Source organism: Phoxinus phoxinus (genome assembly GCF_949152265.1).
Source record: "Phoxinus phoxinus genome assembly, chromosome: 18".
NCBI classification, from domain to species: domain Eukaryota; kingdom Metazoa; phylum Chordata; class Actinopteri; order Cypriniformes; family Leuciscidae; genus Phoxinus; species Phoxinus phoxinus.
In genome coordinates, this window is record NC_136893.1 from 5,127,044 (window position 1) to 5,143,033 (window position 15,990).

At 39.2% G+C, this 15,990-nt stretch overlaps 2 protein-coding genes across 4 annotated transcripts in view; one reads left to right on the forward strand and one right to left on the reverse strand.

Moving 5' to 3' along the window:
- The window catches only part of LOC306985369 (protein-glutamine gamma-glutamyltransferase K-like), an 11,169-nt gene extending 7,052 nt beyond the window's left edge, over nt 1-4,117 (forward strand). For both annotated transcript variants that reach the window (XM_079587536.1, XM_079587537.1), the window contains exons 7-17: nt 29-280; nt 383-501; nt 1,320-1,427; nt 1,511-1,688; nt 1,775-1,913; nt 1,999-2,191; nt 2,279-2,432; nt 2,519-2,803; nt 2,957-3,117; nt 3,203-3,339; nt 3,567-4,117. In XM_079587536.1, the coding sequence (XP_079443662.1) occupies nt 29-280; nt 383-501; nt 1,320-1,427; nt 1,511-1,688; nt 1,775-1,913; nt 1,999-2,191; nt 2,279-2,432; nt 2,519-2,803; nt 2,957-3,117; nt 3,203-3,339; nt 3,567-3,711 (1,871 nt within the window). In that variant the 3' untranslated portion in view covers nt 3,712-4,117. The remainder of the gene's footprint in view (nt 1-28; nt 281-382; nt 502-1,319; nt 1,428-1,510; nt 1,689-1,774; nt 1,914-1,998; nt 2,192-2,278; nt 2,433-2,518; nt 2,804-2,956; nt 3,118-3,202; nt 3,340-3,566) is intronic.
- The window catches only part of gpsm2l (G protein signaling modulator 2, like), a 26,951-nt gene continuing 14,934 nt past the window's right edge, over nt 3,974-15,990 (reverse strand). Inside the window, exons 6-14 of one of the 2 annotated variants that reach the window (XM_079587551.1) lie at nt 14,364-14,479; nt 14,077-14,232; nt 13,896-14,004; nt 12,079-12,217; nt 11,289-11,368; nt 9,888-10,079; nt 9,171-9,330; nt 6,632-6,858; nt 3,974-4,879 (exon numbers count right to left, since the gene is read on the reverse strand). In XM_079587551.1, the coding sequence (XP_079443677.1) occupies nt 4,727-4,879; nt 6,632-6,858; nt 9,171-9,330; nt 9,888-10,079; nt 11,289-11,368; nt 12,079-12,217; nt 13,896-14,004; nt 14,077-14,232; nt 14,364-14,479 (1,332 nt within the window). In that variant the 3' untranslated portion in view covers nt 3,974-4,726. The remainder of the gene's footprint in view (nt 4,880-6,631; nt 6,859-9,170; nt 9,331-9,887; nt 10,080-11,288; nt 11,369-12,078; nt 12,218-13,895; nt 14,005-14,076; nt 14,233-14,363; nt 14,480-15,990) is intronic. The other variant, XM_079587550.1, reaches the window with a different exon arrangement.

Below are 15,990 nucleotides of genomic sequence, written 5' to 3' on the forward strand. Positions count from 1 at the left end.
ATCACTTGTTCTTCTGTGTGCTTTACAGGTCACATCGCATCCGTCCGGGACGGCACTCATGTGGTCGTTTCAATTGTGGAAGAATTCAAGAAAGACTGCTGGGGAGCAAAGATTGTTGAAAGGGGCCAAAACCGAATCAAACTGTGTGTGAACTCCGTTCCGACTGCTTGCGTTGGACGATACCAACTCAGTGTCGTGACTCACTGTGCAGGAGGAAGATTCTGTACACCATGTGTTCCTGAAAATGACCTTTACATGCTGTTCAACCCCTGGTGCAAAGGTACGCGCTTCATTACACTGAAACCTGATTATATGAAGATTAAATTGAATGCGGAAAGACAGAAAGCACGATTAAAACTTTATGAATTTTCTCTGTTCTCAGATGATTGTGTGTACCTGCATGAAGAGTCGGAGAGAGCCGAGTATGTGCTGAACGACATGGGCAGAATCTACTATGGGACTAAACAGCAGATTGGCTGCAGGACATGGAACTTCGGTCAAGTAAGAGATAAACTTTCATTATCCGAGTTTACCACATATCAGAGACTGCTGTGAATCCAATTGATTTCAATGGGAATGTTAAGAAACCCCAACTGTTTGTAAAACTGAAAACAGTAAAATCCTGCAAATCACTTTCAACATTTCGGTTTAGCCTATAAATGTTACAAAGTAGTTCTCTAAAATTATTATTAAAGTTTAGCGTAATATATTCCACAGGGTTTATCTATTACAAAACCAGATAGCTCCTATAATGATCTACGTACTGGAAGCATATTGCTTGATGACGTCGATTGGTGTACAATAACGCTACTCTAGTTTTATTTTGACCGTTTTTCTGAAATATTTTATTTACAAATATCATATTTGTAAAGTGATTGATATGCGAAATCCCATGCTTTTATGTTAAAATCAATTCTGACCATTGAATCCAAGTCAGCGCGTGAAGTTTCTGGTCTTTAAACGGGACTGCCGTTCTCAGGGAATACAATCTGAGGAGCTATTACAACACTAAACAAGCAGAGTAGACAGCGAGACGAGATCAATCTTACCGGAGTCGTGAGCTTGAAGTCTGAAACGAACGGTCGTACTAGTGAACAAAAAGAGATTCACGAACCTGACTCTTATAATTTGATTCTTTAAAAGAACCGATCAAAAGACTTTGAGGTAATCGGGTTGAATCATTCCAGCGAATTGAGCAGTTGCGCTTTTTATTTGTGTATGTTAGGTTTGTAATAGGATTTCAATCAAAGTAATTACACAATTAAAACTTATTTTTTATCATAATATCTAATTTCCTCACTCTGTCGTCTGATTCTTAGTTTGAGGAGGGAGTCTTGGCTGCATGTTTGTACGTGCTGGAGAAGAGTTCTAGCCCTTGCTCAGGATGGAGAAGCCCCATCAACATCTCCAGAGTGCTGTCGGACATGGTGAGTATTCATTTTCTTCCTGAATTTGATGTTGAATGAAGCTTGAGGCATAAACAACATTTTCAACCATCTCTCTTCAACAGGTTATTGCCAACAAAGACTGTGGTGTGTTGGTGGGTAACTGGTCAAACGCCTATGGAGACGGGACTTCTCCTACTTCCTGGTGCAGCAGCAGTGCCATCCTGAGACAGTTTCACAAATGTGGAGGAGTACCTGTCAAATATGGACAGAGCTTGGCCTTCGCTGGAGTCACCAACACACGTAAGAGTTCAGGCAGAATGGACAAGGAGAAAATAAGGGTTGAGAAAGGGATTGTAGATGTAATGCACTTCTTCTCTTTCTCGTAGTGTTGAGATGTTTGGGCATTCCTGTTCGTCCAGTCTCAAACTTCTGTTCTGCTCATGACACTGATGTTTCTTTGACAAGGGATGTCTATTTTGATGATAAATTTCAGCTGATTGATAGCATGAACCGTGATTCAATCTGGTAAGTATCATGAACATTTGAGATGTCACCAAAAGTTCCTCTGAATGTGCATGAAGTGAATGTCTTTCTTCTTCTCTTCGCGTAGGAACTACCACGTGTGGAATGAGGCCTGGATGGCTCGTCCCGACCTGCCAACTGGTTTTGGAGGTTGGCAGGTGCTTGATGCCACTCCTCAAATGACCAACCAAGGCTTCTTCCGCTGCGGCCCAACATCTGTTGCTGCGATCCGCAGTGGACAGACCTTCTTGAAGCATGACGTGCCCTTCCTGTTCGCAGAAGTGCGTTAATCCTTTAATATAGCATTCTGTCATACAGAGATTAACATACAATGACGTATAATTAATGTTTGTCTCCTTGTGTTCTAGGTGAACAGTGATAAAGTTTACTGGCAGAGGAAATGCGATGGGACATTTGGTGTTGTCCACGTTGAGAAGGATGTAGTCGGTCACTGCATCAGCACCAAGGCCGTCGGCTCAGATCAGCGTGTAGATATCACAAACCTCTACAAACACCCACTTGGTAAAAACCACATGCATGTTTCTTAAAACATCTGGTTAAGATTCATGGTCTCACCTGTGACATCTCCTCCTGCTTCCGTTGATCAGGTTCTACTGAGAAGTGCGCTGCTTTGGAGACGGCCCTTCGTCACGGCTCCAGGAGATGCACATACCCACTGCCCTGCGCTGAGGATGTTGTCTGTGAAGTCAGCCTGAAGGATGAGGGACTGTGTGTGGGAAAAGATGCCGTGCTTTGCATCAATCTAAAAAACAAATGCAGCTCACCTCGTAGCGTCACCCTCCACAGCCATGCAGCCGCCATGTACTACACTGGAGTCAGGAAGACCTTCCTGAAGAGAGACCAGACATGCATCGAGCTCAAGGCCTCTGAATGTGAGAAATTATCCAGTTTGAGTTGCAATACATGAGACCACACAGTTACCGGTGCAGCTTATGTGTAAAGTTAATCATGCAAATTAGCACACAGTCAGTTAGTTATTTCAAATAGAGACTTGTAAAGAAAGCGTATCACTTTTCCTACTATAGGCAAACCTATGGAATGGACCCTGAGTTATGACGAGTATAAGGAACACCTGGTGGATCACGCGCCACTGATGCTCAACCTCTTTGGACACGTCGCTCAGACTAAGCAGATTCTGGCCACCCAGTACAGCTTCAGGCTGCGCACTCCAGATCTAGTCCTGGCTGTGAGTTTAAAGTGTTCAACTTATTCTGTTGATCAGCTGAAATGGTTTCATGCTAAAATTGTGTTTTGTATGTGGTTCTTCTCAGCCTGCATGTGATGCAGTCCTGGGTCAAGAAGTGTCGGTCAAAATCACCTTCCAGAATCCACTGCCTTGTGTCCTAAGGAATCCTGTATTCCGCTTTGTGGGACTTGGACTGAAGCACCCCAGAGTTGTTAACTATGGGTAAGACACTACAATATTTAAATTATTAAATACATTTTCACTGAATTATATCAAATTGATTGATGAACACAATGCTCAACACTCTTTCTGTGTTGCTATTCGGTTTTAGATTATTTAATCTTATGATATGAATATTATATTATGTGTTGAAATACAGTTTGTGAATATTTAATCTAACAAAAGTAATTAAAAAAAATACTAAATATTCTTCTTATTTTCTTCCTCAGTGACATTGCTGGACATGCCACCGTGTGCCTGACGGAGAAGTTTGTTCCGAAGTGTCACGGCACACATAAACTTCTGGCCTCATTCGACTGTCCTCAGCTCACTCAGGTGCATGGATTCACCAACCTTGTGGTCAAACAGCACTGATAAACCAATCCAATAACCAACAGAGAATAAACGGCAAGGCTCCACTCATTAGAAAGCGCTCACATTTGCAGAATTAGCATCTTTTAGTTTCACTTTACCTACAATCTGTAAACCTCTCATGATGCATTTAAATCACGATCTAGGAGGCTTTAAGCCAGACACTGTTGTCTCTTTATCTTAATCATATTTTACTCTTATTTAGTAGTATTTTCGGAGATGGCATTTATGGGCTTTAACTGGTTTACAAATGTTATACTGAATAATCATTGATCATAATCAAGTTTATTTTTCCTTTTGATTGTTTGTTTTTTTCCTCATTCTTGTGAAAACTCAAATAATTGTTTCATGGTGATTGGTACTCTGTCCTGTGTAGCTTCAGCATCAAATAAAATATTCCCAGCATACTAAACTGTGTCCGTTTGTGATGAGGCTTTATTCCTCTTGTCATTTAAAATAAGTGATACATTCTTGACTTATATCCTTTCCAGAACAAATAATTTTATATTCACGTAAATCCAGACATTTTGCAGACTGCTTGTCATCACTGGTTTCTAAAACCTCAAAAACATTGATAGTTCGCTGGTATTAAAAGATAATATAAAACACATTTTCAAGTCAAATAATTAAAAACAGAACAGAACTGATACTAAGTTTAGTGTTAAAATATATATATATATACTGTATATATAAAATTGTCTGAAATCTGAATCTCCCGTCCAGTAACAGCTGATTAAGTCCATCCAGTTGTCCAGGTGAATGAAATGCATTCAGTGCATTGTACTGAATCCCTGAGAACGAGACTGCGGTTCTTGGTCTGATTCCCGAATAAGCATCTATTCTGCACAAACGCGTCTGAATCCAGTTCAGGACACATTTGTAGAAAGATGAACAAAACTTGGTGTATCTCCTCGAGCGAAAATCTTCATGTTAAGCAAGAAGGGAAAACATCATGTAGGGTTTGATTTTCAACAAGGCATTGATTCATGAGTAAGACTTCAGTTCAAGAGCGGGTCAGTCAGGATTGGTCAGATGGTAATATGACGCGCTGCTCATCTATTCGTTTGGCCTGGGAGCGAAGGATGAGGCTGAAGAAGTCGTCGTCTGGGACTGTGGGGCCTCTGGTGGGGGGAGGAGGAGGAGCACACCTCTGATCATCCAGTCTGGATCCCTGCAAGTCAAAAACAGACACTGAACACATGCTTTCAAATGACTGTGAAATCTAATATTTAAAGAGGATCTATAATGCTTTTTCAAATTTTCAACTTTCTTTAGTGTGTAATGTATGAAAAAGGTACCCTGGAAATCCAGAGTTCTCGCACAATTTGAATTTGCTCAGCGAGTCACTCTGGCATTGAGTAATGACGCTCATTAACTATGCCCTTGTAGCCGAGCAGCACCAATCACATCGGTGTATCTGATATAGGCGGGCCAGAGGCGAGCTAAACAGATGACGACAGCGCTGCGATGTCGAAGTCATTAGTAAACATTGCAAGATGGCTATGGAGAAACACCAGTGGTTTGAAATGGCTTTGGGCGCTACAATGAACGATTTAGACTTGCGTTTTTCTCTAATAGAGGAACAGAAGACGGCGCTCGAATCGTTCCTTTGCAAGAGAACGTTTTTGCTGTTTTGCCGACCGGATACGGCAAGTGTCTAATCTACCAGTTAGCTCCGCTGGTAGCTACTGTAAGCGTATGTGGCTTAGGCAGAGTATTGTTGTGATTGGTCGTAGTGTTATCCAATTGTGTGCAATTTTCAAATGCATGCTTGGTGCCGGCCCTCGAGTTGGGTGATTTTCATTACTCAATGCCAGACCCTTAAAGGATTAAAAGGAACACTCCACTTTTTTTGGAAATAGGCTAATTTTCCAACTCCCCTAGAGTTAAACAGTTTTACCGTTTTCGAATCCATTCTGCCGATCTCCGGGTCTGACGGTAGCACTTTTAGCATAGCTTAGCATAGATCATTGAATCTGATTAGACCGTTAGCATCTCTCTCAAAAAAAATGACCAAAGAGTTTCGATATTTTTCCTATTTAAAACTTGACTCTACTGTAGTTACAACTCTAGGGGAGTTGGAAAATGAGCCTTTTTCCACAAAAAAGTGGAGTGTTCCTTTAATCTTTCGGATTTGGGTCTGGATTTCCAGGCTATGAAAAAGGCACAATGTCACTTCAGCTGGGAGTTATTGTCTATATCAGTGTCACTGTTTCTGAACTCCCTGAAACTCCTCCTCTTTTAAATAATTCCAAAGTAAAGGGGCGGGGCCTGGTTGAGTTAGTTAATAGTATGTTATGGTAAGGGCGGGACATTTCCCAAACACGCTCGAAGCGCTTGACCAATCACAACACACCGATCCAGCCGACCAATCTTCATAGAGACTAAACAGAGTGTTACTGACAGACTAGGGCTGTGTCCGAAATCGAGGGCACTATTTGAGGGGACGGCCATTTGTAGTGGTGTCCCAAACCATAGTGGACGTTGAGTGCACTCATTCAATCCCACAATGCACCGCAATAACAAGTATACAACCAATGTAAACTTAACGGTTGCAGAATACCCATAATGCACTGTGAAGGTCATGCCGAATTAAGTCCTGCGTCCTGTCGCCCGCAGCTGAATCATCCATACATTCATTTTCCAAACCACTGGTCCAATATAAATTCCTTTTTAATTGATTATTAAATTGTTTAATTAAGGATTATACATAGTTTCCATGACAGTGTTCAAGATAAATCTTTGTATTACTTCTAGAGCTGCCAGTTAGCCAAGTTTCAAATAATTATTAAACAGCAAAAACAATGTGTTTTTTTAACATTCAAGCATGAAACCCTATTCTAGTAGAGCCCAAAAACACACTCAAGACTTGTAAAAGGGCGTAATGCTTTAATGATGCAGCCTAATAATAAACAACATTTACCTGGCTCTTAATCAGCATGTCTAAGAAGTCTTCTTCTGGTTCTTTGTTATCGGCCGCAGCCATGAGTTTGCTGAGAACGTCCTGGCTGTGGCGCTGGTCCAGCCGGAGACCCGGGAGATCGCTGACACTGACCCGCTGCTCGTCCAGTCGACGGCTCTGTGAACTGGCCAGCAGATCTAGAAAATGGCCAGGCTGCGCAGAGGCCTCCGCTTCGGACACGGAAATAGCTGAAGGTTTAAAACAGCACAGTGTACTTCAATTAAATACTCTGTATATATACTTTTCTTATAGTACACTAAAAAAAATTGTACTGCTTCCAAACTTTTGTAAAGAAATTAAAGGGCACCTATTATGGAATTTTGAAATTTACCTTTCATGTAGTGTGTAACATAGATCTAAGTGAACAAAAACATTCTGCAAAGTTTGAAATATGAAAGTGCGCCGTATATAAAGTTATTGTCTTTCAAAAGTAAGAGTCGACTCGGAGTCATTTTTATGAATCGTTAGAAGACCAAAGCTTTTTCTCTGACTAGATGACGTCAACTTGTCAAGTTATTTGAATACGATACGCCCACTTATTGCGCTCCAAGGCCAGCAGGGAAAATATCATGGCGACGAGACACTGTGTTCTGAAGTGCGACTCAAGTGAAGTCAGCATTTGAAGACTAAGTAGCTACAATTCATATATACAACTACACCACAGAAGTATAGTCCGAGCCTTGTGCTTTGTTCGCGCCATTTTGAAGACGATTGCTTTACCAACTTAAATGCAATCAAACTTGGATTCGCGAGCCGACTGATATTGAAGGAAGGTTCAGTTCCAAGTGTATTTGCATCAGCTTCCTCCTCCGTATCACAACCTGTAAGTGTTATTAATAATTGTTGCTTTTATGTTTTATGTAGCATGCTTAATAATTATTTTGTCTGTTGTGTAAGCACCGTTTAGCTTCTAGGTCTTCAATGACAATTGTATTGAAATATGTGAAGTGTTTGTCGTTGTTTTCGGAGTTGTCTTAAAGAATAGAGTAATACCTCGTAGTAACGTAACTGCATTTTTTTTTGTGTAAAAACGTTATGTTTATGCATCGGGCTAACGCAAACAAAGACTGATTGTGCTTTTACAATATGAACTCTGGGCTATGCTCGCTAACATAACATTAAATTCTTTATCTTATTTTTAGTTTTTTACTACAAACTACAAAGCAGTGGACTATAATCATTATTATAACACAATTTAATTGATAAAAGCATCATTGTACTCCGTGTTAAACAATAAGTATTATCTCTGTAAACACTGCTGGGTCATCTGACCAATCGCAGATTAGCGTCGCGCAAAGGAGGGGTTTGGAAAAATGAGTCGTTGAACGAATCATTTGGGAGTCGGTGACCAAATCAGGTAAAAATAAATGCATATTATACGACAACTAAAGTGTTTTTTGTCATTTCATGCATGTAAAACTGTTGTTGGGGACTCCCAAAACAACATTAGGAACATTTTAAATGTCATAATAGGTGCCCTTTAATAATTGTATTCAGCAAGGTCACATTAAATTGATCAAAAGTGAGAGTAAAAGCATTTATAATGTTACAACGAATTTCTATTTCAAATAAATATTGTTCTTTTGAACTTTAAATTCACCATCAATGAATCCTGAAAGAAATGCACGACTGTTTCAACAAAAAATGTTTCTTGAGCAGCAAATCAGCATATTATAATGATTTCTGAAGGATCATGTGACACTGAAGAATATGATAATGATGCTGAAAATTCAGCTTTGATCACAGGAATAGATTACATTTAAAATATATTCAAATAGTTTGTAAATTGTAATAATATTTCACAATATTTCTGTTTTTACTGTGTTTAAGTCTCGTGGAGCAGAATAGACTTCTTTCAAAAAAAATTCGCAACCACAAACTTTTGAATGGTAGTGTGTGTGTGTGTGTGTGTGTGTGTGTGTGTGTGTGTGTGTGTGTGTGTGTGTGTGTGTGTGTGTGTGTGTGTGTGTGTGTGTGTGTGTGTGTGTGTGTGTGTGTGTATATATATATATATATATATATATATATATATATATATATATATATATATATATATATATTTTTTTTTTTTTTTTTTTTTTTTATGCTATCTTGATAAATTTCACCATGTCCTAACCAGGCATGATGAGCAAAAGTGACAAGCAATATCTTCAAAATTCCCACTTCATTTAACTGTACATTAAACATCAAGTATCTTCTGATTGGCTGCAATTTTCTCATGTGACACAGTACTGATCAATGTGGACAAACAAATTGCTTGTCACTGTATACACTCTGAAATTCTACTGTTAGTCGCTATTAGGTGCATAAAGTTTTGCACACAGGTTTCTGCTCACATGGTTTCTGTACATCATTCCAAATCAAATCACTCCCCCTTTCTTTGGGTTTTGCTGCATTAAATTGCTTTCAGTGTGAATGCACCTCAAGTGATTTTACTGCACATGCATATAGTTGAAGTCTAGTTAGCACAGGTCAGTACAGTGAGGGAGGGTGGACTCACGTTTCCTCAAGGCTACGGACGGGGTTTCGCGGGGAAAGGAAGGGGCGGGAGCGCGGCTAACGCCGTCCTCTAATGAGCACCTTTGATCATCCATACGGCTGCCCTGGAAGCGGGTTAGAAGGTCAAAAAAGCCGTCGTCACCCAGAGTGTCTGGAGCGTCCTGTGGAAAAGCCCAGTTACAATAACAACAATAAATATTTGAGATTTTAGTTGTAGAATTTGCAACTTAAAAAGCCAGATTATTACTTTGCATGCACTCTTTAAAAATCTAAATTACAAAATTGATTGTATGTTTTAACCAATATGTTTTTTGAGACCCAACACTGCTAATTAAAGTCACCATGAAAATCATAAATGACAATGTGTATTTTTAATGGAATATTGCCATTTTATTATAAATGATTTATCCAAGCACATCATCATTTTTTTACATTTTATTTTATTAATGTGCCCTAATAATCCAAATATCTTCCCTTCCCTCTTTCAGTGACATCTCTTCTCCTCTCTTATGATGAGGGCGGGGCAACCTGTCACTCATATGAGATCCACCAATAGCAAAACACAACCATCCAATCAATTCCCCATGGACAAAATCAAGCCCCGCCCATGCAGTTGTTTCTTGTTCGAGAAGCCGTTTCACTCAGATATTTACGTCACAATAGGGAAGACTATCGCAACTTCCCTTTCATGCTGACTTTAAAGAGGTCTTTTCCGCACCTGTGTGTCCAGAGAGGCTGAAGTTGGGCTGCTGTGGTTCTCAGCTGGTGGACTGGCGTTCGAACCATTCAACCTGTGCTTTTTGCTCCTGAAGCGATTGATGGAGAAAAGTTTGGAAGATGTCTTGGCTATGGATGTTTTGGTTGGTGATTTGCTTTGCTGAGGGGTTGTAGTCTCCTCACAGGCCTGCCCCTGGGTAGATGAAGCGGAAAGACTTTATAGACACACTTTTGTTATGCAAATTATTTCATATGCAAAACATGAACACCCTGAAATGTAAGTAACAAAATGCAAAGTCCTAGTCTCTTGTAAGGGTTCACTTACAAGGCAAATTCACACAAATATTTAAAGCTACACTGTGTAGGATTTTCTCCCATCTAGTGGTGAAATTGTATATGACTATACCAATTGAATATTACTTTCTAGCCCCTCCTATTCCGAGGGCGTTTTAACTCCTACGGTGCCCGTATTATTTCAAATCTGCCGGCAGTCGCAAGTAATCTCCCCTCGCATTCGTCACGGTGCCACAGTGTAAAAACGCGAAAGGCGAAGCTTGAATTTCCAGGTATGTCCCTCTTTGGCTAATGTATTTTCAAGATGGAGGCGCAACATGGCTTCCACCATTCGAGCGACTCGCTCGTATGTATTATAAATGGCAGAATCTACGCTTACGAGAATGAATGATTGAGCACATATCATTTTAAAAGAACAAAGTGTTTTTTGCTAAGAATCAACTTAAGAAATTACACAGTGTAGCTTTAATAAAATCACTGAATCAAAAGCACTTTGGTCATTCAGTTGTTTTAATGAGAGACAAAACCCAACTGACAAAAAAAAAAATAATTAAATAATGCATTTATGGCTTAATATCCCATCAGCAAAAATGGCAAGTCATGTCAGAGGAACAGCAAGTTATTTATTACATTTTGATTCGAGATTTCAGCGGAATAACAAACACTGATGAATCGTTCACAATAAAATCAGGAATGTGCAATAAGAAAATAAATTAATGTTGTTATTAAAAGTGTTTTTTACATCATAAAAGTGCATGTTGTATAACCTATAATTTATGGTGATTTAAATTAAATAATTGTATGACAGAATCACACACACACACGCGCACACACACACACACACGCAAGTAATGAGAATACGGATGAATATGATCTTATTGCCACAAAAATTATGTCATGATTCATAAATCTCAATAACGTTATCTTAATTTTCTTCATGTAAAATATAATTTATTGCTTTTTATTTAGATTTTTGGCTTGATTTCTTCTTTATATTTTTTCTAAGTAATTTCTCAAAATGAAACAAAAAACTTTTTTGTTAATCTCTCATAAGGTCTAGTTGTCGATTATTTTGTATATGATAATTTGAATGTGTTTAATGTCTCACCATATTTTTGTCAGAGGTCAGTTTCATGAGCTCCATGTTCTCCATGCTGTGTCTCCGGCTTCCTCTCGATCTTCCATCTTCTACACGAACAGAAACAAGGATATGATATGACTCTCAGTCTGTAGATCAGCTGTGCTAAGAGGAACTGTTGCTTATAACTGAGAGTACACACACCCTGACGTCAGCTTCACAAATGGCTAATATTCATGCCACCAAGCATATTACAGTTGGACAAAGTAATTTTGGTTAATGTAAATGTTAAATAATTTTACGTAAAAAAATTAATAAGCATGATCCAAAAAATTAAAGGAGGATATTCAAGCGATTTTTTTCAAGTTTGAACATATTTAACCAAAATGTACAGCTTTTAACCAGTAGATGGCGCTATCACCAAACTCTCAAAGCACAGTCTCATTGACAAACACAATTTTAAAACACTACATATCAGGGGGATATCAGTGTGTTTAGAAATGTAAATTAAAGCATTTTAACACTTTTAATGCAATTTAGTGCAGATTTTTTAGTAATTTGATAATATTCAATATTCTAAGATGGCTTAAAAAGATGATGTTTTTTTAATATACATATTTTTTTCTCAGAACAAACAAATATTTATTTAATTGTTTTGTGGTTTGCACATTTTAGTGCTTTACTTTCATGTGCTTATCCAACCTTTTTTTCTTTTTTTTCTCCTATGTACCGGTATGTATCATAAAAATGTATTTAAAATGTCTTTTATAGGATGCTTGGTTTTAATGTTTGGGTTTGTGAAAGCTGTGTGTGCTGTTACCAGGCGGACTGCTGTCACCGGACGGACTCTCGATGAAGGCCGAGCTGTGAGTGTTTGAATTGTTTAGCTTCAGACCCAAAACTAACTGCAGATCAGATACGTTCATCCTAGCCGTCAGCTCCCCACTGCGGTCTCCAATCTGAGGAGCGCACACATACAGGAAGGAAAAAACATTACTGGAAGTGCTAGTCCAGAAAACACACGCTCAGTTCAATCATGAACCAGCACACTGGAGCAGAGTCTCACGAAGCCAGTCCAAGTCACATTACACCCCAAAATCAAAAGATAGACTTTGCACTCGCATTGTTTTTATGACAATTAAGCAGAAAAATGTGTCGTCTTCTTTTCTGAATTTTCACCAATTCTAATGGGGGGGGGGGGGTACTATATTGTAATTGTCATAAAAACAATGTCATGATCAGAGTTATTTTCATTTACTAAAACTAAAAACATAACAAAAAAAACATTTTCATTACTTGATTTCATTACACAACCAAACACAGAAACTCTGCAAATACTCAACGCAACCACACTTACTGTAGTATTTCGTATATTTATGGAATAGACCACCGGATGAAAATAGGGGAGGGTCATGTCTTTCTATTCTTTGTTGAGGGGAGGGTCATCCAACTGTTTTTAGTCTAGGGGGAGGGTCACCCAACTTTTGCATTCATGAAACAGCTAAATTTCAAAGTGGCTTGTTTGGTGTATTTTTCCATATTTTTCCATATCTCAGTCTCGGCCCCCCATCACTGAGTTTTTTCCTCATAAATGCAAACGAGAAAAATAAAATAAAATATTTTATTTTCTGTGGAGATCCAACCTTTCCTGGAATTCACAGAATTACTAAAAAGTATTTTGCCACCTAAAAGTTAAAGATTTTTTTGTGTCACGTCCCCTCGCATTTCCCTCATATTAAATATAAAACGCATGTGTAGACTGATATTTTTCTAATGGCTGGACTGGACTCCTTTATTATAACTCTGGGACTTGGAAGAGGTGTGTCGAGATTCTGCCTTCTCACACCGCGACACAGGTTCGTGGATCTGAGTGTCGCGATTTCGGTTCCGCATATCGTTACAACCCTAGTTCCGGGACTGCATAATCCCGAATATGGGATAGCCAACCAGTAAAGAAGTAATCAATAATTATCGGGGAGGGTCATGCCTTTTTTTACAATCATTTTGGAGGGTCGTAGAAAAATGTATTGCTGGAGAAGGGAGGGTCAAGTCTATTTTGACTATAGATCTCAAAACTCCTCCGGTGACCCCTTAAATAAAAAACTATTAATTATTATTAAATGTCTACTCGTCAGTGGTGTTGTCGATGACCTGAAAGGTGAGTTTTGTGTTTATTTTAACATCCTGATCGTATGAGCATTGTGAGTATTTGCGGCGGGCTTCTGTATTTGGTTGTGTTTTAAGTATTTGCAGCACAAGATGCTTTCTTAATTTGCAAGTGTTTTTTCTATTTGCATGTGTTTTCTTCAGTTGCAGCGCGTAGTCAACATTTGAAGTGGATACAATAAGTGTTCAAATCAAAGTTGTCCTAAGACAAGAACGGGTATTGTTCAAAATTCATGTATAACTTTGATGAAAGGTTTTGATCCACTTCAAATGTTGACTAGTGTAGTATGGTAAGCTTTTTATTTTTGTAAAAAAATAAAAAAATAAAAAGATTCTTTCTTTTCATTTTTCTTTTCATTGAGATTCACCCGTGGTTTTTCCTGTGCAGGCAGGAAGTCTGTTAGTGTTATCTCACTGAGCCAAGCACACACACACACACACACACACACACACACACACTCACACACACACCTCTTTTGAGATCTCCAGATGTTTGTCAGCAAAGCTCATGGCCTGCTCGTGGTTTCCCAGTGCGGTGTGTGCGTTCCCTAAACTCCAGCACGCCCTCCCTTCTCCAATCCTACACACAGAGACATAGGGGATTAGACCTCATAAACAGCAGCGCAGACAACAAGCGTCAAACACAGCCTACCTGTCCTTGAGGTCCTGAGCTATGATGAGATGTTTGAGGTGGTAGTCTATGGCTCTCTCGTAGTCCTGCAGAAGCGTGTAGGTGTTTCCCAGACTGTAACAGGCCTGAGCTTCCACAGCCCTGTCCTTCAGCTGCCGCGCCAACTGCAGCGTCCGCCTGCGGGATACACATCCTCATTACTGATTTCACAGCACAAGAACAAAGCTTGAAACAAATTGAGCTGAATAACGACACTATTGTCTTCTGTAAAGCTGCTTCACAGCCGAATCATATACTAGCACACTGACTTGTAATGCTCAGCCGCAACTTCAAACTGCCCGAGGAATATGTATGCATTTCCAAGGTTGCAATATGCCCTCCGCTCTGCGGCTCTGTCTCCAAACTCCTTCGCAATGAGGAGACGCTGCAAAAAGAACAAAGCATTATTAATATTTACATCATGAAACATGAACATCACGAGTGTTTTCTGCACTACAGATGTACAGACTACAAGTTCTTTATTATTAATGTAGATGTAGTGATATTTATTTTAAAGGAGTGGTATAATGCCCTTTTCACAAGATGTAGAATTAATCTCTGATGTGTGTGTGTGAGTGTGTGCGAAGTTTTAGCTTTAAAATACCCCACAGATATTTGTATATAGCATGTTAAAATTGTCACGTTTTGAGGGTGCCTGTGCCTTTAAATGCAAATGAGCTGCTGCTCCCAGCACAGGGGGCGGAGCTTCAAGAGCTGTGTTCTTTTATCTCACACACATGCAATGAACATTTAAAAAATGTTCAGCCTTTTATGTTCAAACCGGAGTCAGAAAGAAGGAGAGACTCAAGAAGAAGTGATAACGTAGAAGCAACAGGATATTTCTGAATGGTTAGTTGATGAATTTATGTAGTTTATGTGTAGTTATCTTCTAGTCATTGATTAGAATATTCTGTCATGATAATCTACAAATCGTGTTCAGGGGGCGGGGTTTATGTAAATTTTAGGGTTGGTGATGTCACAAACCCGGGAGTGTGTGCAGGGCCGGATTAAGAGTTCAGAGGCCCCTGGGAACAATGACTTGCTCTTTGTATTTTGTTGTTTTATTAACAGGTATAGTTCTCCAAAAAAATTTAATTGTCATCATTTAGCTTACTCTCTCAAGCCGTTTCAAACCCGAATAAGTCTCCCTCTTCTGTTGAAAATAAAAGTTATTTGGAAAAATGTGGGTAACCAAACAGTTGATGTACCCCAGAGACTTCCATAATAGTTCTTTCCTACTATGGTAGTCAATGGGGACCAGCAACCGCCCGGTTAGCCACACTCCTCAAAATATCTTCTTTTGTGTTCAGCACAAGAAAGAAATGAATACATGTATGGAACAACATTAGAGTGAGTAAATAATGACATAATTTGTATTTTTGGGTAATCCCTTTAAGGACAAGCGGCTGCATGTTTACTACTAGGGCTACTGTCTCTTTAAGATCTGCCCGCGACGAGTCTAATATATACACACATTTGACAAGCAGATTTTTTTCTTAATTTTTTCTATTGTTCTTTCACTTTAGACATAACCAACTTTGTTTATGTAAACCTTGAGTGTATTTGACAGTATTAGAGCAATAAGACTCGAAAGATAACTTAGTCCAGTAACCAGGCGCTGTTATACATTCTTTTAGTGCATGTGCGCGTCGGGTCTATTGCGCTCAGAAAAGCGCCCGTTAGAACAGCGCATCAGCAGCGAATGACATGTTTAACGGGCAAGGCTTTAATTGCACATTATTTATTTGCACATGCAAATAATTCATTTTTATAAACTACAGTGTCCCGTTCCTCTGCATATCATGTGAATATACGTCGCGCTGTACAGTATGTTGAGACGGAGGCGCCAGAACTGAAAACTGATAGAATGCACGATCCTACGATATTTCTTCAAAA